Genomic DNA, 26,219 nt, shown 5'->3' with positions numbered 1-26,219 from the left:
TATATTTTAAACAAATATTTGTGTTCTTTCATGACAATGTACGATTCTTAATATTGTTCAAACTTTATTTTCATATTTTTTTCTTCTTTAAAGTTATTAAGACAAAAACATATTTTTTTGAAAATCGCTACAAAATAAAATGGACCCTTTCTAGCACTTAAAAAGTTAGTGAGCAATAAAATTATTAATCTGAAACAGAAACAAAAAAATATCTATCTCTGCATACGAGAAAAAAATTAACATGAAAAAGAAAATTATCCAAAGGTACACCCACATGCCTCCTCCGCTTAATCGATGGATTGGTCTTACCCCATGCCACCCCATACCATTATACTGTCACCCGCTCCTTTATCCGTCTTGATTGTATATTGAGAATTAAATTCCTCGCATTTCAATCTTTGAACATATATTCTCCCATCAGATCCAATACGATAAAACTTCGACTCGTCACTGAAAAGAACGCGCTTTTATTGATTAGAACCCCATTGGACGTGGTCTAAAGCAGATTGAACTCTCTACTGTCTTTTGGTTTTATTTACTCACAGGCTTTCTCCTGGAAATTTTTCCATGAAGATCAATTTCTTAGAATTTTCTTCGAACTGTCTGCACACTGACAGATTAGCAGCAACCCTGGGCATGCATCCTCACTCTTACGCTTATTGCCCTTCACATTTACTAGTTAAAAATAGCCACAAAATTGAAATATTTAGGTAAATCATAGGAATGTAAAAATGAATTATTTCTGATAAAAAAAATAATAAATATTGTGTTTTAAAAACCCGTTTACTTTCAATTTGACATTTTTTACCTTCAACTAAGGAACATGGACTTAAACTAATATGTTTCTTGTAAACAGACGGTATCAAAGAAGAATAAATACACGTGAAAATTATCTTAAATTAAACTTAAATAATGTAGCGAGATATTTTTTTTGAAAAATACAATATGTAGGTATTATTTAATGTATGACTATCCATGAAAATGTTATTTATATTCAAGTGACGTTATATTGTATTCTTAGAATATATTTTAGATTATCTATACTGTATATTTAGTAAGTTTATTTATAATTAAACAGTTTTAGTTTTCTTAATAACTGTCTTTCAATATTGGTATAGAATTATTTATAATTTCAAACATACAAAAATCTCCATCAAACAGGCTGAACCATGTTAGATAGTCTAACCTAACCACCAGAAGCTCCATATGCATGTTAAAATGCTATAAGCTTATATAGATTCTGAGCTAATAAATATGTATGTAAATAAAATAAATAAATAATAAAATAACCTATGTCAAAGATCTGCACAAACACGATTAGGTTTAACTTAACATAACAGTAATTTAATATGCAGATCTATAACAAGCATTGTGATTTTTGAAAACATATTATAAAGTTTATTATCCGAGATTTTTCTGCAATTGACGTGTGTATTTCAGCAACGAATAAGTAATAATATATTAACATATGTTTGTGACAAAGTTCAACAGATTAAAATAAAAAACATTAAGTTCTGTAGTCGCATAGTAGCATATGAAAAGATATTAAGTAAATATTAGTTAATCCAAAGTTGCATTTATAGAGTTTTCGAATGATATAATAATTGAAAGAAAGAAAATCGTGATGCAGGCAAACGATATTCACTTCATCTGTCAAAAATTGACAGCTTTTACTACTTGACTTTTTTATTATTATTGAAAAATTTTGTATTAGCCAAGAAATAAAAATTCTTAGATGCCAAATACAATTAACATAAACCCATGAAAAGTTTAATAGCGTAAACAAAGATTGTATATATTTAAATACCCATTGACGTCACTAAACACCTGAACAAGGCTGCTAAAAATAGTGATACTATGGCAGATATGTCAAACCTTCAGTTTGTATTAATAATGACTAAAATTAATAAAAAGTAGACTATACCTGTAGGCCAGTGACATACATTGAAAAAGTTTGTTTAGAGAAGTTTCTATTGATATTTGTTGTTGTGATTGTTCTTCCTTTTTGGAACCAACGGGAGAATTGACGCTGAGGCCTGAAGGCACTTGACCAAATACAGCGACTTTTGACTCATCTTCATTTTCTTCCGGTACAGGCACAGCCAAGTCATCTTCATCATCCTGAGCTTCAGCTTCAAAATGAGAAACCATAAAGTGACCAGAGTGGATGGTTTCCTTCTCTGGTCGACTTCGACTACTTGAACCTTTTGTCATCGTGGAAACTTCACGATATATCAGCTCTCCGCACTGCATTTTACTGAGCAACCCATTAATTTTTCACTGACACCTGATTTTACACTCAAAATAAAAATATCAAACAAGATCGTAGAAATACGCATCTCTCCAAATCCACCATATTATTATGTTGATAAAAAATGAGATATTATTTTTCTTATTATTCCTGCCATGTGTACCTAATTTCATACTATTCTACACACACCACTTACGCTCTCTTTCGCGCACACACTCACACACATGACATGAACCATAGACATAAATGTCTTCTTTTTGTTAAGATTTATGGCTGTAAAAAAAATAAAATTAAAAGTAGATACTTAAAAATGGAACGAGCTTTTCACGACTTTTCATATAATATTGCAATATATATAAACACACAACGTTGGTCAGTGAAAGTGAGAGCTACTGGGCGATTCATGCACCAACTTTTTTTCGTAAAGTACCAACCGAAAAAAAATCAAGTAAAAAAATTGACGCTTTTTAAAACCTGAAAACACAACCACTAAAAAAAATAGAATGAGTTCAGAGCAGTTCAAAGGTAATTTAGCATAAATTTCTTTAGGAGACTACTAAAAAATGTCGAGGAATTTGTGAAGTAGAAATTATATTTCCTTCCTTTTTTGGCTTCTGCAGGCTTATTCTGTTACAATTTCGTTTCGTAAGATCGTTCGTTCATCATATATGAGTCTCACTCTAATGCAATAAAAATCGTATTTTGCTCTCTTTCTTTCGCATACGATTCAAGTGAATTTACGAAACGAATTAGATAGAGAATATGGCCACTGATTCCAAATCAATTAATCTCACCAACTTTCACTTGTGTGAACAAAAATAAACTTAAGTGGTATTTTGTATATATACAACAATGAGATTCCAATACCTACGACAGCAACACCTCATCTTCATTTACAATTATTATGTAACGTGTAAAGGTCCGCTAACGTTGGTGGTCATTCGTTTGCAAAAAGTTCATTCTACAGCGCATTCCCGTGTAGTGCAGAGCTTCTGCGAGCTTTGCTAATAGAACTGCATCCCTTGCCACTGCATAGGATCCAAAAAAAGCTGCTAGCATGGTAGCCGTGGACTATGTGCAATACATACTGCCGCCTTGTAGGGAGTTCTATGCCCGCCATTTATTTACGCCAGGCATGGGTAACTTAAGATTATTTTTTGAGCTGCAGGTCAGCCCGCAGCTCAAATACTTGAGCTGGAGTTATGAATAGGCTTGCAGCTTAAATACTTGAGCTGGATTTTTGAACAGGCTCGCTGATCAGCTTAAATAAATGTGTGGTTCACCAAATCACTGCTAACGCGCTGACTCAGCTGATCTAAAGCGTTGTTACATGTACGATTCCAACGAAACTCACAGAGCCGCCTATAAGAAATTTGAGCTGCAGATCAACAGCTCAAAGCGTTCGAACCGTCTTTTCGAACCGGTTCAAAATTGAGTAACCCATGCCTAACTTACGCGGCGATGTCCAATGCAGAATATTATTATGGGTAGGCAAATATTTTATTAGTTCAGATCTGATAATAAAACAAATCTAGGACAAAGCAATTAAAAACCATTTCATGATTTATTATACACAAACACTAGTAATTTCAAAATACACTTTTTGGTTTTGTAATTTTTACATATGTTTCACCAGCTTGCATTGAGGCAGGAATTTCCTTCCTAATATAAATGGATTTAACCATTTTTATTAATTGGTATCTCAGGATGTGCGTATTTGTGAGAGATGGTCTTATTCTAACTTGCCCTATTGAATAACAATATATAACTTTACATACTTCAGTCTTGGATTTTGTTTTTACTCATATATGTATTTATATCATTGATATGTAAATTCAACCGTGGAATACAATATCACACAGCAAGATATTAAAAATACATAGTCTGGATCACAAAACTTTTTGTAAGTATTACAACACAATTAATTGGTATTCACTTTAGACGGTAGTTTTGTCAAATTGCTGCCAAATGCAAGCATGTAAGATAATGTGAGACAAGGTTTGATAAAAAATACCATTATTGAAAAGAAAATTGAAGAAGTTGCACAAACACTCTTCCACTCCTCCACTCTATTTCCTCTTCTTTTTCAGAGCTCTTTTTTTTTTTCTCATGTCCTATACAATATATTATATTTCTCTTTACTGTTTAACATGTTCTCTCATTATATTTGTGAAAAACTTTAACTGGATGTATGTACTATTTTTTATATTTTGTATTCTAATATAACAACTGTTGTTTTTCCTTAAAAAAAAATAAATAAAATAAACAATGGTGAACAGAAAATTTTTGATCAAAATAAGTTACAAGTTGAACATTGATATACGAATCATATGAAACACAAGTTTTAAAAAGTTTACCACTAGACGGCAGATATAGAGGACCAAAAACTGCCTTATCGGCGAACAAAGATGAACAGTATCACTTGCTGGTGTACGACTAATGAAACACCAATGGCTAAACTGAGTAGTATTGTTTTCGCCGGGTAGTTTAAATGACCTAAATTCAAGTAGAAAGTAAAAGAAAAAGACGAACTGTTGGAAGGATATTAAAAGAAAAACTTTAATGCTGCCTGAGAAACCATACAAATCCAAGAAATGAGTTTTAATTCCAGGAAAACATCAGAAAAACAGCAGAAAGAATGTCAATCACACATTTACCAATATTTAGTATCAAAGTAGGTAGTAGCAGTGTTCTCTCTCTTGTTCTTCTATAAGAATCTTTACTCAGAAGAACAACGCTGTATGAAACAGCTCTGCATCATTGTTCTCCTTTAAGGATTATTGTTAATTTTTTTTACATTGCATTTTGTTATGTAGTTTGATAAATTAACATTTTAACATTTTAAATAATATGAATAACTGTATCTAAGTAAAATAATAAATTTCAAAAATATCTTACAAAAAGTAGTAGTTACATTTTATTGATTTCCTAACATTTTGCAAATGTACCGTTTTTTGTGCAACATTAATGGACCGTTCTTTCATTATACCATTTAATCAGTTAATGGGCCCTGTTAATGTCCAGATTTTCATATTTTTTTCTCAAAATTGTTCTTCACCTCTTTTGAGATACCTTTGATATTGAAGAAATTCCTCGAGGGTTTTAAATCCAGTCCAAGTATTTGGATAAACTTGAAATATGTTATTTGGATGGAATTTAACATTAATTTTATTTATATTAATACCGCAAAATGTCACAGAAAAATAATAACAACTACAATATTGTCCTTTTTTATTTGTATAAATTAAAAACATAAATAGCTTTTACTCTTTCAAAAATCATTATCCCAACCTGACAATTCATCTGGGGGGATATCATCTTTGGTTTGCTTTAGTGTTTTTCTTTTCACAGGGATAAGGGGAGCTCGTAATTTCTTGGCCTTAAGTTTATCCCAGTTAAATCTTGAAAACCACCTGAAAATAATATTTAATCCTCAGTTATTATTTAACCATTTAACAATTAAATCTACATTTATAAGTTAAATTGACATACTTATGATTTTTTATATCACTGATTCCATTTTTAGCATAACCCAATCTTTCCACTGGTGCATCTCTGCACAATTTTTTAATCAGGTGTTCAGTCACTTTAGATATTCTCGGATCAAACTTAACAACTTCTATTCCATTTAATATAAGTTGGTAAGTTCGGTTTCGATTTTGCCCTCGAAACGGTGGTTTTCCCACCAATAGTTCATGAATTAAGATCCCCAATGCCCAATAGTCTACAGCTCGGTCATGTCCATCATCCTTTACGAGTTCAGGTGCAAGATATTCGGTAGTTCCAACAAAAGTATCAGTTTTAGAACCAGCTGATAAAAATTTTGAGCACCCAAAGTCAACCTGTAAAATTAAATCTTACGATAAAGGTTTTTCTGATTAATCGAAACCCAATTTTGGTGACACAAGTTGTTTGGAACTTGAGAAAAAAACTATTTTTATAAACTTATTTTATTTCACAAAAAAACAATATTGATCAAACAATAAACAAACAAACAAGGTAGGCAGAGAGAATAGAACGCCTTAACACTCTGTCTTTGAATACAAATCTTGCTTCCTCTACATTCATACATCTTCTTATGCATGCTCGTCGATTGTTTCGACTTTTGATATGTCCATCTTAAAGTGTTTCTTGGATTTGGTCATGCCATGTCTTACTCGGTCTTCCTCGATTTCTGCATCCATCAACATTCCCATCGTAAATCTTTGTAGCCGTTGTTTCAATGTTCGTTTGCTCTACATCTCCAAACCAATGCAGAGCTCCTTTCTCTAATTTTTCTGAGAATGCCTATCTTAGCCTTACATAATGTACGGATCTCAACATGTGTACCTGAAAGATCACACTTTTACGGCATTCAGCCTACTTTTATCCTCGTTTTTCCAATTTCTTACTTCGCTCCCAAACGAGAGGGTCGGCATCAGGGCTCCTCTGTGAATGGCTAATTTTGCCTCCTGTGACAAACATTTATTTGTTAAGGTTGATTTAAGTGCACCGTTTACTCTGTTCCTGGCACTCATCCTTCCTTTCAATATATTTATTAGTCATTCCATTCCTAGTAAATATACTTCCCAGATACACAAATTTCTCTACCTGTTTTAGTATCATCTCCCCTATTCACAGTGCTCTTACATTTAGTGATACTTTCATTTCTTTTAAAAACCATCACATTCAGTTTGTTGACATTCATTAGCTTGCATACATCGTTGACTTTTGTAACCAAGAATTGCAGGTCCTCTTTGTTGCTAGTAAGAAGCACGGCATCATCAGCATACAAAAGACAATTGAGAGTTAAATCGCCCATTTTCGCTCCTATTCTCAAACCTTTCAGTTATCAATATATACATTGAACAGGCATGGAAAAATCCCACATCCCAGTCTGACTCCTTGGAATGTCAAACCATGATGTGTATGATCCATTTACCTTAACACATAGTGTGCTGTCCTTATATAGAGAAGCAATAGCCCCTGTCAAATTGCGGCTAACTTCATACACCTTCCATAAAATATCTCTGTCAACTCTATCAAACCCTTTTTGCAGATAGACAAATGTTCAGGGAAGCTTTTGGGCTTTTAGCAAGAAATTTTTCTGTCATGTTTCATAAAGCAAATATTTTATCCATACATCCTCTTCAATTCATAAAACTACTCTGTATATCCCACACTCTATCTTCAGTAACTTTTCTTACTCTCTCAATCAGTATTCTTCCTTACATTTTAACAATAGCACTTAAAAGGCTGATTGTTCTATAATTTCTGCATTCCACCTAAGAGCCTTTTCCCCTATATAGCGGCATAACAATAGCCCTTCTCCAATTTGAAAGAGTGCATTTTTCTTCTAAACATGAAAGACAGATGTCCACTTTCGGGTCTGGCCTTAGCGATACCAGGGTATATATAGAGCAGGATTGGTTAGATACACGCATAAAAATGTATTGAAAAACAGATTTACTAATTTGTGTGATAAATATGTTTGTATAATGTTGATTTTTGTGTTGCGGTTCTTGGAAGGACCACCATAATGTATATTTGTATGTTATATTCATTGTAATGTGTGTGTGATGCGCGTGTTGGGACTATCAGTAAAATAGATCGTACAGGTGGAGCGTGTTGCTATTTACGAGACCTGCGGCCCACAGGGTACCTTGAGTGGTGGGGTAAAATGCTACCTCCTCTACTCTTGACCATTCGGCACAGCATTACAGCTAGCTTCGCTGGCTCCAACGCGCGACGCTTTATAACCTGTGTATTTTCCCGCTGTCCCGCTCTCCACTCTGCCAGCCTACTACCTTCACCTTTCTTGATTACTTGGACCAGATGGAAAGATCTTTCCAGGGTTATTGAAGTTGACTTGTAGTCGATGCAGTTGTGCCCTTACCTTCCATTTAGTCTTTTGGCTCTGCTTGGGAGGGTGGCTTCCCGTTTACGCCGGGAAATCTAACTGAGGCAGATGCGGATGACAAACCGGCACAACACGTGATAACAGCGCATATGTCACATTATACCGAATCATATTATTATCATTTATTGTTTGTGCTGTCATAATTGACAAGGTATTACTAATTATCTTTTGTATAAGCCCTCTGGGTGTATGAGTACGAGGGTTGATTAATATGCTTCACCCCTGACCTATTTGAAAATGGATGAGAAAAAGTTTTTGGACCATAACTTTTGACATAGTCTCCCTGGACTTATAAGTTGCTCTTCCTGTGATGCACCTACATTTCTATAGTTTCCTGGTGGAACATTTGTCCAACCTTTACCAAGAGGTCATTGAACGCTAGATCAGGTGAACATAGAAGGTGTTCAACTAATGCAAACCCAGCTTTGGAATAGCAGCCAGTGACACTAACACCTTGTGTGTTGAAGCATTGTCCCAATGAAACAGCACCCCCTTCCCAGTACAGTGGTCAGCGGCATGTTGTAACTAAACCATTGCAGGTTTCAACTTGTTGCTTGTACGCATAATGCATACACATTAGCTTGAATAGTCAACTCGAAGCAGGTCAGATCAATCATCCCTTATACCTTTTAAATCAAAAAAATATGAGTTATGCTTGTTTACTCACCAGTTTAACATACCCATCTGTATCCAGCATCAGATTCTCTGGCTTAAGATCTCTGTATATGATACCGTGGCTATGGAGATGTCCTAAAGCTTCAATGACACAGGCTGCCATAAACCTGGAAGTTTTCTCATCAAGATATTTCTTGCTATTTAATATTGTCCAAACGTCACCTCCCAGTATTGGTTCCATTAAAAAATATATGTACTTTTCATCTTTGTAAGTATTATATAATCTGCAAATATAGTTTTTAAGTGACACTTGTTTCTTTAAAGTAAATGGCAGAAATGCCGTATATAAATAAATAAATAATACGTATATTATAATATTGTTAGAAAAAGTATTACTTGCAAACAAAATTACTATTACAGCATTGCATTACACTTTTTTCGTTAAAAATATATTCCATGTTGCGTTGTTCAACTACGTCCACTTTTCTAATATATTTCAGAGCAAACAACTTTGTCGTGTCCTTAGTAGTGTACTGTAATAATTTAACTCGACCAAATGCACCTTTTCCCAATGACCCAAGATCGGTCAGCTCATTAAGTTGTAAATGCTTGAATTCTGCAAAAATTAACATTAATATTAAATTAATTGAAACACATTGTTTACATACAGAATGATTTTTTAAATATATTATAATATTTAAATATAAATAAATATAATCTGACAAGACAAATATTATTTAGAAAAATAATAATATTTTCTTTTATTTTCCATCATATTATAAAGTCTAGGCATTTATAGGGCTTTGACCTATGAGTGGCTTGTTTAAATGATCACTGAAGAGAATTTTACTCATGATTAAATATAATATATTTTTCAAAGATATTATATTTATTTTTATTATTTACCCAAATATTTCAATTTCGAAGCCTTTTATAAGTCAAATAGCTTGTGTTAGAAAAATGGGAATCAGTTGTTTTTAATCATCTATTCATCTTTATATCCTTATCTGCACTTAATAAGGCACTGGATTGGTACATTAATCAAAGGATATATAAATTGTTTTAGTTACATGAATTTTGTTACATGAAGGTAAGATAGGCTGCCTTTTCATAAAATATTTAATTTAATTTATTTAGAATACAAACAGATTTGCAGGTTAAATGATTATAATTTGAGACGAATTAAAAATAAATGCATAAAAATAATAGGGCCTGCCATTCAATAACATGTTCACATCAAAATTATGATACATATTTTTTTTTTTTTTTTGACACTTTATATACATATACAATAAATATACATATAAGGGCGGGCATATTGCCTTAAGGCTATTTCTTCCTACCTACCCAAACAGTTCAGTTTGAGAAAATTATAAATACATGGACATATTGAATCTTACAATTTTATACAAAAATTAAAAGCAAAGATTAACAAAAATAAAGATATATATATATAAAAAAAATAAAAAAATAACACTCTACTATGAAGAGAGGAGAGGGGATGGGAAGGAAAGAAGAAGGATAAAGGAACAATTTAAATATTTAGATAGTGACATTTCAATCTTGACTTAAATGTAAATAATGAAGGGGCGTCTCTAACATTAGTGGGTAGATTATTCCACAATCGAGCGGCTACTACTGTGAAAGAGGAGGCAAAAAAATTAGAGCGTATTATGATGTTCACATCAAAAATATTGAATCAGTTCAACATCGATTTTTAAAAAAGATAGGCTAGAGGTTGAGTTTATCCAGAAACCAATATACGTATAATGAGTTAGAAACTAGCTTAAATATATCTTCTCTTCAAGACCGTCGAAATAAATCCGACCTTCTAGTCCTATTTAAAATTCTCAACTCACTCTTTGATGCGCCCGAACTACTGAGCTCAGTAAAATTAAATATCCCAACTAGAAACCTCATACAAAACTAACTCTTTCATACCGATAACCATAGAACTAACCATGATTTCCATTCCCCTATGCCCAGAATTCTTAGGTCTGCCGAGAAACATATCAGTCTTGATTTCTTTGATAACAAGTTGTCTTCTTTCATACGATCACTGAATTAAATTCAATTGTAAACACCTCTCTCCCGCTTCCACTCCCCCCAAGTATACTAAATATTATTGTGTCTTTCTACTTTCCTTTATAATAATTTTATATTTATACATATATCCTTAAAAATGCCCATTGGGCGTGTATATAAATACATAAATTTACTTAATTGTAATAAAATAAAGTGGCGATGGTTTAAACTATGTATATAAAAAATATAATGAAAAGTAATCGAAACAATGTTATTCAGATAGATTAAAATAAAAGAAATATGGACGAAACAAGAAGATATAGGAAAGGAAAAAATAAAGAAATTGATGAGGAGTGGTGGAAGATGAATAAAAGAAAGTAAGAGTGGATGAATATGGAATATTCCAGGATAAAAAAACGCATTTAAATACATATTTCATGCCAATGATACCCGTAATCAAACCAGAGACCTTTTGCGTTGTAGGTATACCCACTGACCATAATGCGTTGTAAACCAAATATTGGATAAGTAATATGAATTACTGAATAATGGAAATATTTTCAGGCTCACCATTTGAAATGATAGCTGGAGCTTCAGAAACAATAACTTGTGATATGGGGTACTTCTTTTTCAATTCTTCAATATTTCCCAAATATTCGCAAAAAGGTCTGAAGCAAGTATAAGTACATTACAATATATTATATTATGAGAGTTATTCATTTGTGTGTATTACAAAACGAGTATAATCATTCTGATGTACTAAATGCGACCATAGAAGGTAGGGGCATGACATAATTTTACCAGTGTTTTAACAGTAGGTCAATTTTGAGTTATTTATTAAATTTAGGAATCAAATTACGACAATATTTACTGAAAATTTCACAAATTTATTAAAATGATTTATATGTAATTGTAATTTGAATTATTACCATAATTTTTTACTTTAGAGTAAAATTATTTTTATTTTAGGGCCCAAATTAAGAGTATTTCTTATATCATTTTTTTATTCATCTTTTTAAAAAAGTTATAGGTATTAGATCATTCTGCGGCCAGCATTATCGAACCAGGGATCAAATAAGTATCTATAATCCAAATATACTGAAAGAGATCAGTTTGTGTGTTTCCAATATCTAATACTAGAGCGAGATCTCAAGCACTGTTTTACGTACCCAGAAGCCGTACAAATGCAAGTCAGAATTAACCAATTAATAGGGCATACACATCAGCAGCTAAGCAACTATCTGCTTTTTATTAATTATCTGCTTTTTGTTAAACAATCCATAAGGTAATGTAGACTACAATAATTGTCAAATAAATAAATAAGTAGAAATTGATTTGGCATTCATAGAGTTATAATTATTTGTTACGTACATATATGCTGCGTTTAATTCTAGAATATAATAGTCCAAACTTACTTTCTATCTAAGACAAGACAATCTACTCCACGGTCATTTGCTGTAACAGTGGCTTTCCTGTATATATCCTCCAATAGGGCTTTCTCTCCAAAATAGTCTCCACGAGAAATGTTTTTTATAAAGTTATTTGGTCCACCATTCCGAGATCGCCGTGTGATAGTAGCTGTACCACCACATATAATAAAAAACTGATCTCCTTTCTCACCTTGTCGTACAATGTCTTGTCCAGAAACGAAAAATTTCTGTTGTGGAATAATATGTACATATGTTTAAATGTAAATTTTAAAAGAATGAAATAAGGAAATTCATATTTGGAAAAGCTCCTTGATACGATCAGTGGGGTGAATTCAGATTTTTCTAATTATGTAGGTATACATGCATACATGTATACTGTCTAATCTTTTTTTTAAATATAAAGTTAAAGATATGTATTTGAGTTCCTATTATTAACCCAAATACTTAAATTTTCCGACCTAAATGTCGAAAATAACTTGTGCTGGAAAAATGGGAATCAAGTTATGGTAGAGTGGAATTTAAAACTTTACCACGTAAGACCACAACACTAACATGGGACTACAAGCCGATTATTTATTATGTTGAATTAATAAAGGGTCAATAAATTGTGATTTTTAGTTCATCATTGTCCTTTTCACACCGTATGGTGTATATGGAACTGCATTTTAACTATTTATTTTATAAAAACAAATATATATTAGCGTTCTTATAATTTACCCTAATATTTAAATTTTGGTGGCCATTTTCAACGAGTTATAAATAACTCACTATTAGAAAATGGAAATCAAGTTGGGGTAGATTGTGGTTTGAACCTCGGACCTCCGGCCCGTGAGTCCGCAACACTAGCAATGGGACCACGACCCGATTATTATTATTATTATTGATATACAGTATTGTGTGAATGAATAGAATAAGTGTAATTTTTGACATTTATTACGTAAAGCAACACTCATATGTCAATTTGACAGTTATTTAGAGCCAAAATTATGACTTACAGTTTATTAATCCTTTGAAAGCTCATATTGGTGTTTGTTGGCGTACTATCTGTTGTTTTTTTTTATATTTTCTCAATAAAGGACTAATTTTATAAATTGCTTGCGTATTAAACAGTGTTTTTGAGTTGGTTTAAATCATGGATATCGCGCTGAGGAAAGGGGAAAGATTATAACCTTAAGTGAACATACATCAATGACTCAGAAGGAGATTGCAAATTAATGTTTTGTGAGTCAGGGAGCAGTCAGCAAGATTACTAAGCGGAAAAGAGAAACAGGGTCAGTTGAAGCAAAAATAATTGGGAAATGTGGAAGAAACCGGAAAACTAGTTTCTGAGATGAAATATCTTTAATCAGAAATAGTAAGTTAAATCCCAGAAAAACAAGTTACCAAAGTTCGTCAATGAAATTTGGCAGCCACTGATGATACACGACTCGACAGTATGAAAAAGACTCATTGAAAGAAAAGCAATTCGACCATACAAGAAACAACTATGATGCACGTATGATGAAGCAAAGGCTCATCTGGGCTAGAAAATATACCAAATGGACTGTAGAAGGCTGGAGGAAGGTGCTGTTTTCAGATGAGACCCACTTTCTCGTGCAGGGATATCGCTCAAAATTTGTTAAAACAAGTGGGGGTGAAAAACTTACTGTGGCTCTTATTGACCAAACGGTGAAATATCCTGTGAAGAAGATATGTTTTGGGGCTGCTTTTCGTATATGGGGACCGGATCTTTGATACCAATAGTAGGAATGATGAATAGCCTAAAGGCCCTAAAGTATAAAGCTCTATTGGAGCAGCTTTTGAGCACAAAATTGAGTAAATGTCCTAATGGTGGGGCTGTATTTCAACAGGACTCAGCTCCTTGTCACGTATCGAAGTGAATGCTTAAGTATTTCAATGATAAAAATATAACTCTTTTATACCAGCCTGGAAATTCACCTTACCTTAGCCCTATAGAAAATTTGTGGGTGATTTGTAAATTTAGGATACAAAAATTGGACTGCACCACCAAGATAAAAATAATAGAAGCTGTTATTCAGATGTGGTTTCGAGATGACAAAATAAAAGAAAATTGCGGAAGTTTGATTGATTCCATGCCAAAATGTGTTCGGGCTGTTATAAAAGCAAAAAGAGGACATACATCCCATTAAATAAAAAAATATTTTATGGTTGTACGTCACCTGTAACTCAAAACATTAATAAAAAACGTATTTTATGATCACAAGGAATTTTATTCCATTAATTCGCACAATATTGTATCAATGGCAGAGTACCTAGATTTTTGTTTGTTTTGTAAACATCAGGAAAATCAGTTCCATTTGTGACATGAAAGTAATTATATTAATTTTATATATGAAACCAATATATAAAACAAGAAGTTATAACTCCATGAACCATTTATGTGCAAGAATTATTTTTTTCTAAAAATATTTTAAAATAAAATTAAACTATTAAAAATGAAGCACAACAGTTAAATTTTGCATGAGATTAATTCATTAAAATTATAATATAACTACGTATGTTACTTTTAAAGTATAAATTCCAATAAAAAATATGTGTTCAAAATAAATAACCATTAAAAACTACCCACTATAAAATTGAAAAAAAGATCACTTCTCTTTGTTAAAAACGTAATTTAATTTTTAAGGTTTACTTCCCTTCATACTGCTCATGTATCTAAGATGTTAGTTTTTAATGATTTTTTTTGTATTTTTTTAAATTAAACTTTCAAAAAATAATTGCTGTTGATTCTTTATACATTTTGGGCAAGCAAATATTTTTGGTTTTTGTTTTTACTCGGTCAACATAAAATAAGTACAGTATATGAATTTTAAAGCATAAGTATAGTAAAAATATAAACATACTCGTTTAAGGAATTCTGATAATTTAAGCAGCTCCAATTGATGAACATCTTTTAGTAGGTCTACAGATGAAAGGAATTTGAGTTTGTTAGCCTGCTCCTGTTCTCTTGTATTCTTAGTAATCTTTTTAAAATCGCGCTGATCAAGAACCCACACCTTTGCATTGTTTATTGCTGTAATATTAAAAAAAAATACTAAATACATATTTTTTATCCCATTATTTATTAGTACAAAATATTAAGACTAATATCATATATTAAAATATTATTTTATTGTCTAGATCACATGTGAGCAACCCCCTGTCTTTTTGGGACTTTTTGATCCGGCCATAGGAAAGGTGGGTTATGATAATATACAATATGGACGGGCATGACATACCAATATTCAGGGGGAGTATTTTTCAGGTATTTTTATCGACAAATCCACTCCCCTACAATGACCTACCTCACCCCCCTTTAAATGGCCGCCATTTTTATTTTTACGTTACAATTACGCTAGTTTCTTTAGATAAACAATTGATTGTGATATTTTGATGTATTAAAAGTATAAAAGCAATTTGTATTTTATTACTACCATTTCGACCCATGCTAGAGTTGTATTAGATAACATTTAGTACTTAAAGTAAAAGACTTATGGTAACAATTTTAGCGTCATTTTGTAGATAACATAACTAGCTGTAGAAATAGCATAAAAAATCACCACTTAAAATACTAGTTTTTGAAAGATGTGCGAAAATGCACAAAAAAAATAAATTGTTCGCATATTTTTTTCTGTGTTTGAATGTTTTTAGTTATGTTTGACCGTTATTATCAATAAAATTTGTTTAGTAGGTGCTAGAACAATATGTAATCGTGCGAATAACACCAAATTTATTGTTCTGCGATATTTACGTACACAGTTATTGAAATTTTTGTACATGCACTAGCGTAATCGTAACGTAAAAATAAAAATGGCGGCCATTTAAAGGGGGTTGAGGTAGGTCATTGTAAGGGAGTGGATTTATCGATAAAAATACCTGCAAAATACTCTCCCTAAATATCGGTATGTCATGCCCGTCCATATTGTATAAATGCATTTATAAACTCAAAACATCAAACGCGTGTGTGATATAATTGACGTTTTTTTTCATAATACCTAGATAAATAATATAATCAGGGAGCTTGAGGTGACTTTTTATAAAAATAGTTATTTTAAATAGAACATCTCATTATTATTAAAAAGATGCATATTTTAACTAAGGGTATTGACACACAATCATTTTTCCCAAGTGTTATATCCGATTTTGGAGAAAATTAATTCATGTACTTGGAATGTTATAATAATTTCAATCCAGAGCGTGTCAGTATGTCTTTTTAATTTTGATTTTATTACCGCGATTCATTTTTGACTTTATCACCTTTATTTTGATATTCTAGCCAGCAACTCGGATGACAATTATTGGCAGTTTCAGACTAGAAAAAGGTTGCCCATGCCCGTGTCTAGATCACAAACTGAATTGAAAATTTGTTAGTCTCAAATTTGTACATTGCATATAGGTATCTGAATCTAAAACTATAAATATAAAGCTTGATATCATTTAGTAGGTATATAGCCATTCAAATACATTGTACCTCTAATTGAAGCAAATCTCATGGCTCTGTATAATATTGCTAATTCTCCAAAAACTACACCAGGCCCAAAAGAATTCAATAATTTTCCATTTTGAATAATTTCGAAATCCCCCTCAGCGGAAATAAATAAATGAGATCCTTTCTCCCCCTGCTTGATGAGAAAGCTTCCAGCTTCATAATTTTGGGGGTACATGGCTTCGGTTACATAGTTTATCCTCTCTTCGTTCATCACAATACTCAAAAATTCATTAGTTTTCAATGCTTTTTTTATCAGGGTGATGGATCTGTAAAAATAACAATATTTATTATACCAAATGACCCAAAAACTAGTCGGTAATGCAAATAGTATAATAATTAGTTAAACACTTAAATAGTAAATTAATATTTTGTCAATCAAAAGAGCGACGAAGTAAATAATCTTTTGGCATAGATATCTCAACTAAGATGAAATAGTTATCGGGGAATGTAGAAATTTAGGCATGTACTGGGCTTACGACTTGTCATTGGCTGGTTTAAGTGATCACTTCCCTAACCGTGTAACATTCACCATTTTGTCTAACGTTTCTGATTTCCACATAAGTTATTTTCTTCGTCTCTGCTGAGATATTATTCTCTTAAGACGAAATCCTAAGGGGGTTAAATTCCAGTATTAGCCTACGAACATTTGGATATACTCAAAACATTGTGTCAATCATGCATATGTTTCACATACAAATAATATAATCACTAGATCCTCAACACATAGACAACTTAAACAAATACAAACTAATACCACTTTCGGACAAAGAGATTTTGAGTATTATTTAATTAAAATCTATAACCTACTTCCACTATCTTTAAAACAATTAGTAACGAGAAAATGTTTAAAAAGGCTATAAAAATGGATAGTGGAGCTGGGTAGAAGTAAAATGGATGGTCTCATTCGCCGATACCAATATTGAATCAAGTGCTCCACAAGTGTATAGCTTATGTTAGGTTTTTATTATTTTCATTGTGTGTTTTGTAATATAAATAATATAGATGTACATAAATACCTTGTTTTTAAAACTGCCTGAATATTTGTTAATTATCTTTATTTTTTAAGTTACTCTTCTTTGTTTATTCTCAAATTTAATTTAAAAAAAGTATATCGTTAAGTGTCCCCGGCACGGGAAACCCCAGTGAGGTCACATTATTTTTGTTATTGATTATAGTTTGTAAGCGAAAAATATGAATGAATAGATAAAAATAAATAAAAAATAACTATGAAACACCTCCTCATGATTCAATATCTATCTCTGTTTACTGCAATAACACAGTAGGTGTTACTCTTACCTACTCATACCATATTTTATTAACAGATTTTCTGTTTTGGGCTCTACATGTCGCACGAACGATAAAATAGTCATAACTCAATAAAGCAGAATTTCCAGAAGAGCCTAAAAGTCAAAATAAACAGGTTATCTTAATCGTGAATTTTTCAATAAGTTTTTTTTGTTTTTTTGTTTCACCATTCAAAGCAATGCCAATGTGTCATAAATGCTTAGTTTTGTCTTTAAAAATGATATAACTTTATTTAAAGAAAATCTCGATTGTCATAAAGAAAACAGTAAAAAAATGACACTGTTTGAAAACGGCGGCGTTTAAATAAATGTGACTGTAAGTTTGTCTAAAGTAAAGTTAAAATTATGTAAGTTTTTCAGCATGTTATGAGAGTTTTTTGTACAATTTATTCTGTTAACTTCAAAAAATCATGGGGTATTTGGAAAACATTTGGACACAGAACGATGAATGCAAATTTGATTCTACGCGCCTTCTGGTATGTTATTAGAGTCTCTGTCATGTATTATTTTTCTTCTTATAATATGTACGTTTTGAATTTCAGTTTGTAATTTATATGTTATTTTAAAATAAATAAATTGAATTGAATTGAATTATAATTCTATGCGGCGACCCTTCCTTTTCACCAGTCCAACCGGACACGCTAAGTAAGTATTCTGGAAATATATTCTGCCCAACTTTATTGGTAACCATTGACAATAATTTCAATGACATTTTGCAAATATTTGTTTGACCCCAAATCTGCTTTACTGTGTTTATCTTTCCCATAGAAGTATAATCCGTTTTATGGTACTCTGGGCCCTGATGGGAAGTTAACATATATCTTAAATTTTATCTACAAAGTTAAATTAAGTTTTCTGTATGAAAAGCAGAATATGCATACTTTTGTTTCTTTTAAACATGTTCAATTATAGGTTACCAATGAAGATACTTTAAATGTGCATGGAAATATATTAATTTTCGTACACAAATATCGATTTTTTTTAATAGACAGTCGAAGATAAGTTCCCATTATAATCGGGGCCCTGAGCGTCTAAATCTCAATACTCAAATATCTCACTACAATTCGACCCTTTAAAATCAGCATTTGTGAATTACCCATTAAAAACACAATTTTTTATCCTGATCCATAAATGTTTGAAATAGACAAGACAAGCATTCAAATCATCATAATATGATTTAAATTAATCACTTGTCTGTTTATAGCATTTATGGAGGAATATACAAATATGTGTTTTTAGTAGGTAATTCGAAAATTCGGATTTTAAAGTTACGCAGTTGTGGTAATTACCCCGTGAATTTAGATACTTAAATATCTTAAAAATAATATCCACGATCAATGAGAAACTTCAGCCCTTCGGGAAATTGGATACAAAAAATGTTTTCTTGCGCGGGGTAAAAATTAGAGCATTTAATTGTGTGGTAAAGTTTCTTGAAAATGTACGGAAAAAATAATAAAAAATATTTTAATAAAAACGCACTACTTTGAGTGACATCACTGGTTCATATGAATCAACCTATGGTCTGAGAGCTATGGAAAATTTCCGGTCTGGTTGTCGTTTCTGGACCAATGGGAAAAACTGAATGAGAATAAGCTGAAATGAACCTCTGACGTCACACGCGGAGTTATTTCACAAATGCAAAAACTTTAAAAAATCGTAGCGCTGATAATGCGATATGCAAAAATTGAAAAAAAAATTTTTCGACTTAATTTAATAGTCTATTAACAAATATAAAAAAAACCACTGAACTTCCTCATTGAAAGAAGAAAAAAACCCACAACACACATAAACCTCTACAAACATTATCATTAAAATTAGATTATACTTTCTAATCATATTTAATGTATGAACATTACTGACTCATCATTCTTATCGTATTTTTTATAATTTCCATCTGCATAGTCGGCTTCCTTTGATACGACGATTCCAGGTCTCCTTGCTGATTCCAATGGTTCATCAGATTCAATTTCACCTAAAGTGCTACTTATTATCAATTCCTCTTTTGTTTCTCTTTTGATGATTTCAGAATCACCTGACTCTGTAGGATTTGTATTGGTATGCCTTAAAGTGTTTTCCTGTAATAAAATATTATTATTTATCCGTACTTCTAATTTAATCAAATAAAGTATCGATTCAAAGCAAAATTATTTTTAAGGTGGTACCTAGTACAGTGAGTTGGAATGTTTAATAAGCCTATGTTAATGCGTTAGTGCCTGTAGGCGAACCAAGTAAACATACAAATTTCGTTAGTGTTAGTAGTCTCATTTTAATATTTTATTTGAAAGCGTTCGGTCACGCACACAAAAACAAAGGAAGATGAAATATTATTATAGATTAAATATTATTAATGGCTACCTATGAAGAAGTAAAACATTTTATAATCATTATTTCAAATATCCCAGGATTTTTTTATATTAAGATGGAATCATTTTAATTTACTATTTAAAAAAAATAATGAACATACCTAATTTACACTGTTTTATTTATTTATTATTTGGTATGAGACAACTAATAAATAATGTACGTAAGTATTTAAAATTGGGTAAAGTTTAGTAGAAAACATTTTCTTACAGTTTTTTCTGTTTCTCTATGGGTTGAATTCTTTTTTTGAGGCTCTTGAACTTCTGATTGAAGAAACAAATCATCTTCTTTGATTATCTGAAAAGTATTAAATTTGCGCTTTTTTCATTTCACTCAATAGTAGAAATACAGTATGACTAGTATTTCAATAAAACTGATGAAGAGATAGTTTGTAGTTCGTAGTTTCGCGTACTTACAACGGATCGGGATGTCCAAAGTTTGAACTTCACTCTAGCACAACTCGTTTCCCCTTTTCTGAGATATTTAGGTATATCACGAGAACGCAAATTAAAACTTGTCAAATCAAATTAAAATAATTAAATTTTCATGCTTATGAATCTTCCATTCTGATCACACTATATATGTAGATCGTTGGAATAATTTGTTAATATTATCTTCTTTTAAAGGATGCGTTCGAAACTACATACATAAAACGCAGGCTTTTTTAATATACAAATAAATTCAGGCAACTTACCCTTATAACGTTATTATTAGATATGGTTGTATCTTTACTAGAAAGGCTAAAACTACGCTTTGATGGGAACGAAAATGGCAAGCAAAGAGAAGACATTTTAGTTTTATTTACTGAGACATCTTAAGCGTAAAACAAATCTAATAAAGTAATGTCATTGATTATTGTTATTACCACTTAAAAACATGCTTTACAATGCTACACAAAATATATAATACGCTTGTGTGCCAGTACCGACAGTAAATAATAATATATCAATCACTATTATTTGTCACAATTGTCATTTATTTTTCAAGTCAGATGTTCTAAAATGTGCATTTAAAACCAGATGTTTAGTGTCACTTTTCATTAAATATTAATAAATTTCCGGAATTTTCATGGTGGAACAAATAAAAATCTCATCGGTAAAATTAATGTTATGTGTAACTACAGATACATTATTATTGAAATGAAGGTACTTAAAAACATTTTGAAACTGCGTATATATCTGGAATACCTCTGCATTGGAAAAAAATATTCAGATATAATATCATACATGAGTTCTTCGAAAGAAACAATTTAATGGTGAAAAATCTGCCATAGTCATAGAATTAAAAATAGTCCAGAAGAAGCGCAAAATCATATTTGAATACATCGGACTGTGTCAAAAAAAACCCCTACTATGCCCTACTTTTGCCGCGCGCATTCGTGATGTCGCCGCGTAATGTTGCACGATGGGAAAAAATATAATCATAACACAAATGTAAGGTAAAAAAAACAATCTTTTATTTTCTCTAAAATGTTATTGTGCACGCGGAAATATTGATTGACACAACAGAGTAGATAAGTCTTTACTTATCTACTGACCCTTTGGTCATTAAATAAGAGTAATTGAATTAATGAACTTTGAAATTAAAATATAAAACAAATTGTATTTTGCATAAAAAAGATATTTTTATATCATGTTAAATAATATTTGATGTTTTATAGATAATGTCGGTCAAATGTCCACCACAGAGTTGATAATCCTAGATCCAATTTTCATTAGTTCTCTCATTAGATAAGCAAAGTAGGGTAAAAAAAATACTACCCAGGCAATACTAACGAAATGTTCATTTTGATTTCTTCGACAATCTGACAGATGGAAAAATAATTCAATTTTTAAGTAATGTATTTGCTGCTCACACATTTAATTACACATAAAATGTGATCCCATCCTGTTTCTTTAAGATCCTAGCAGTATTTCTACACTTTAAAAGGACGTCTACAAAGAAACTAATGGGTCAAAACGTAAACCTACTCATTTATGAGTAGTTCAGTCGCCTTCTTTTTGATGTGCGTATGCATACGTCTCGACTATTTTTAATTCTATGGGTAAAAAATCTGCCATAGTGTTTTTTCCTGGATAAATTAAGTTTGTGTGTATTTTTTGTTTTTACTTTTTACTTAAGTTAATATTTTTGGTTAGAGCTAAGTCGTTTTTTGGTGGTAAAGTATATTTTAAGTCCATCAGGTTAACAGAACAAGAAAAAATCTAAATTTGTTCGAAAAATCTCCCTTCATCACATTTGCTCAAAAGTGTAAGGATTATTTCTCTGTCTAGTAAGGAAGTTCAGCGTTTTTTCATATTTTTTATTTGTTAATAAATAGAGTAATCAAAAAACGAATCCAAAAATAAAAATAATAAAATCGTTTGTATTGTATTATCGGCGCTATGATTTTTTAAAGTTGTGTAGTTTTGATATTACTCCGCTTGTGAAGTCACATTTTTTTTCGCTGAGTACCCTGATTGGTGAATTGGCTTCCTGTAAACCGGAAATCTATCACGACACTATCATTGGTTGATTCGGAAGAACTAGTGACGTCGTTCAAAGTAGTGCGTTTGTATTAAAATCATTTTGATTTTTTTTCCATACAAGAAACTTCGCCGTATAATTTAATGCTCTATTTTTTACCGCGCGTGAGAACACGTTTTTATATCCGATTTCCCGTATTACTAAACTTCCTCATTGTTTAATATTCTTTCCCATAAAATTAAGCTAGCAGACAACAAAAAATATTTTATTCAATTAATCAAAATCTATAGATATTTAAAAATATATATTTGAGTGACACGTGAACAATGTAAATTAAATTTGGAACTCACAGTTCTCCTTAGAAAAGGTTTCTCTATTTAGTAAGGAGGACTCTTAAATTAATTTCGAAGAATAATAATAACTAGAACATCAATTTTAAAAAAACAAAGCACGCCAATATGGAAAGAACAAACAAAGACAAACATTTGATTAAGTGATCTACATGAAACAACTAACTGAAATAATTTTTAAATCTTCAGGGAGTTACTTGCTGAAAATAACAAAAAAAAATCGGTTCAAAAGAATAATTACGCGGTTCATTTATTATGTTTATATCAAATTCTGTGCCGAGATGTAGAAATCAAAATGAAATAATCAATTTCCAGTTGAATACACCGGTAAGATAAAACAATCATATTGGTTATCTTGATTTGCCATTATTAATTTTTATAATCTTATCTCCCGGTATTTAATCAATATGAAATAAAAGATGCAGAATATAATTGCTATTAACTAGATTCATTCTACATGGTGATCAGCAATACAGAGGTTTATATTATTATGAAATCTTTATTCCCCACGAATTAGGTACCTAGAGTATTTTCAATTTATGTAGATATCTACTGAAAATAAGCAGAAGTTACGTATTAAAAAAAAACATAAAAACACATTTTTATTAATATTTGACGTGTACAATGTCAAAGAAAAGAATAAGTAATTTAAATAATAACAGTCAGCTGTGGCCGACTGTTGAATGCTAGTACATTCGATCCTTCGGGCCTCATTTAGTCGGCCTTAATGAATCTGTCTTCTTGGTCTATATAAATATATATATATGAAGGGTTCACTACAGTTATTTGTTTGCTTATTTGTTTAAATTTAATGTTGTGCACACAGTGCTATGTTAATATAAATCTAGACAATATTACGAACAAAAAATAAACCTAACACAGCACCAATTACGTACACAACACAATATATGAAACAACTATCTAACAGTACAACAAGATGTAAGAAGAATTTGTGCTTTGTGTGAATTTACTAGTGATTGTGTTTTTATTGTTGTGAGTATGAAATGTAGTGCGTGGAGTGAGGTGTATGGAGTGATGTGTATAAGATGTGGTGTTTATGTAGTGTGTATTCTGGTAGTACCTAGTTTAGTATTAATTGTTTCTGTTTATTTTCAAAGAGGCTAAATGATACTAATATTACAGTAACTTTAAACTTTGAAGTAGGGCACAGATAAGCAAATTCCCCTATGTGCTCCAATAATAACAATAATAACATTAGTAATACTAAACATTAAAATCTATAAGACTCAGCTTCCGTTTGTAGCAGAGAGCTGAGTCGTTAAAGATGTCTAAATCGTACATCTTCTCAATTTTAGAAAAGTTAATAACTGCTCTTCCGAAGAGCGAATTTTGAGCTGCTCTGGTGTTGCATTTGTTGTAGCTCAGTAATACAGTATGTCGAGTGCGACGAATAGGAGTATTAAAGTTTATTTCAGACAGCAAATCGGCACAATCAATCCGATTATTTAGCAAATTATAAATAAATAATTGACCCGCAATCATACGCCGTTTATGAAGACAAGGTAACTTTGAATTACTGACATTAGGGAATTTACATTGGATGTACTTATGAAATTTATTTTGTACTTTGTCTATTAAATTTATATAAATGTTGTATTGGGGATTCCAAATGCAGGAAGCGTATTCTATGCTGAATGTAATTTGACCAGTTCAAACTAACTATGCCATTTGATTCCTTGATCTACATATTACTTTTTCACATTTACAAACTGTGCAATAACGCAGACAGTCTCAAGATAAATTTATTTTTAAAATACAGCTACACGACTAGAACAATTAACGCCACACGCGTTCAAAGCAATGATGACGAATGTCCACAGACAACAATGACCGCCATTTTTTTATTGCATTATCACTATAGTGCAAATTTTTAGAGACTTAAACGCTTATTATCCGATTTCTCATAATTATAGGAATATATTTTGTTTATAAGTATTAAAAAACAATACTCTGATATGTATACTTAAAGTTCATATTATATATATTTAAAAAAATCAGTTAAATGCTGCTTTGCATTATCTAGTTGAAACCTTTGAACGCAAATATCTCAGAACTAGATTGTCAAGAGATTTGGCATTATTGCAGAGGACCCGTCATTTATATATATTAAATACATTAAAAAAAGTTTGGTTAGTAAGCTATTAAAATTTAATAGCAAAGAATCTGTAATTTAAAATAATAACAGCTGTCGCTAACTGTTACAAGCTATTAAATTCGGCTTTCCCGGGAGTATTTAATCGGCCCTATGGGCCTTAAAAAATCTTTCCTCATAGCCTTATTAAATCATTGATCACCTCTTAGGGCCTTGGTTAACCCTTTATAGGGCACTTATTTTGGTTAATTTATATCTTGCAAACCTAATAAAATATTTTCTTTTTTAACATAATAAATCAATTATATTTGAAAAAGCTGAGTAAAAGACCGATCTACCTGATACTCTTGTGGAAATAGACTTATTATTAATACGTACCACTTCGTTACAGGTGTCCTTACAAGGGTTACTTAGGATCTCGGATGCACAATATTAGTTATTTATAATACAAATTGAATCAATATTCACGAATCTTGGCCCCATATAAGTTATCCAAAATAACAATAAAAACGACATACGTTATTAAGAATACAATTTATTTTTTTCGTAGTGTAAATAATAATTAAATTTGAGGAAATCTATAAATATCTATGTTTCCCAAGTCATTGAAATTTTGTCATAATACATTTAAAGGGATTGAAGAATATTTTCACGGTTTTTTTAAATATAATAATTTAGAGATATGGGGGGTGTTTTTGTAATAATATAGAAAAAATATTTTGTCTTGGCTCAGTAAAAAAAAACAATGTAGTGGTAAAACTGGTCAATATTATTGTAATGATAATAGTTGAAAAAATATATTCTCATGGTTTATTTTAAAAATAAATTAAGTTGACAATTAATACAAATATAGAGAAAATTATTATTCCGTTCGAATATTAAAATTAAACAGATGAAAATAATCCTGATTTAGTGT

At 31.2% G+C, this 26,219-nt stretch overlaps 2 protein-coding genes across 6 annotated transcripts in view; both read right to left on the bottom strand.

Annotated features, from left to right (window-relative positions):
- Positions 1 to 2,490, bottom strand: part of Mondo (MLX interacting protein mondo) — a 79,575-nt gene extending 77,085 nt beyond the window's left edge. For 2 of the 3 annotated variants that reach the window (XM_088231706.1, XM_088231709.1), the window contains exon 1: positions 1,925 to 2,468. In XM_088231706.1, coding sequence (XP_088087832.1) covers positions 1,925 to 2,253 — 329 coding nt within the window. In that variant the 5' untranslated portion in view covers positions 2,254 to 2,468. Of the gene's footprint in view, positions 1 to 1,924 lie in introns of all 3 variants that reach the window. The other variant, XM_088231708.1, reaches the window with a different exon arrangement.
- Positions 2,491 to 5,465: 2,975 nt separating this feature from the next.
- On the bottom strand, positions 5,466 to 21,592 carry LOC148278248 (cGMP-dependent protein kinase 1-like). Of its 3 annotated transcripts, XM_088231710.1 has the most exons (11): positions 21,069 to 21,378; positions 20,585 to 20,671; positions 19,874 to 20,088; positions 16,692 to 16,975; positions 15,085 to 15,254; positions 12,206 to 12,447; positions 11,361 to 11,458; positions 9,162 to 9,381; positions 8,818 to 9,049; positions 5,744 to 6,093; positions 5,466 to 5,664 (listed from the first exon to the last, which is right to left on the bottom strand). In XM_088231710.1, the coding sequence occupies exons 1-11, from the start codon at positions 21,162 to 21,164 to the stop codon at positions 5,523 to 5,525; spliced, it is 2,136 nt and encodes a 711-aa protein (XP_088087836.1). In that variant the 5' UTR covers positions 21,165 to 21,378; the 3' UTR covers positions 5,466 to 5,522. The 3 variants fall into 3 exon arrangements, 2 of the variants coding, with proteins under 2 accessions (XP_088087836.1, XP_088087837.1); XM_088231711.1 differs by lacking the exons at positions 12,206 to 12,447; positions 19,874 to 20,088; positions 20,585 to 20,671; positions 21,069 to 21,378 and having other exon boundaries at positions 16,692 to 16,830; XR_015823242.1 differs by lacking the exons at positions 5,466 to 5,664; positions 5,744 to 6,093; positions 8,818 to 9,049; positions 12,206 to 12,447 and having other exon boundaries at positions 9,245 to 9,381; positions 21,069 to 21,592.
- Between the last annotated feature and the right edge of the window lie 4,627 nt (positions 21,593 to 26,219).

This window comes from Micrasema longulum, unplaced genomic scaffold (genome assembly GCF_059751315.1).
Source record: "Micrasema longulum isolate JH-2025_06_02 unplaced genomic scaffold, ASM5975131v1 h1tg000904l, whole genome shotgun sequence".
Lineage (NCBI taxonomy): Eukaryota > Metazoa > Arthropoda > Insecta > Trichoptera > Brachycentridae > Micrasema > Micrasema longulum.
The sequence above is the reverse complement of the archived record's forward strand: the minus strand, read 5'-3'. Positions and strand labels throughout refer to the sequence as shown.

Excerpts from the sequence above, each read along its gene's own strand:
- LOC148278248 (XM_088231710.1), bottom strand. The coding sequence starts at position 21,164 with ATGTCTTCTCTTTGCTTGCCATTTTCGTTCCCATCAAAGCGTAGTTTT. Across the intron at positions 12,448-15,084 it reads TATCAGAATTCCTTAAACGA|AAATTTTTCGTTTCTGGACA; the intron begins GTATGTTTATAT and ends ATTCCACAACAG. Across the intron at positions 5,665-5,743 it reads AGTGATATAAAAAATCATAA|GTGGTTTTCAAGATTTAACT; the intron begins GTATGTCAATTT and ends TATTATTTTCAG.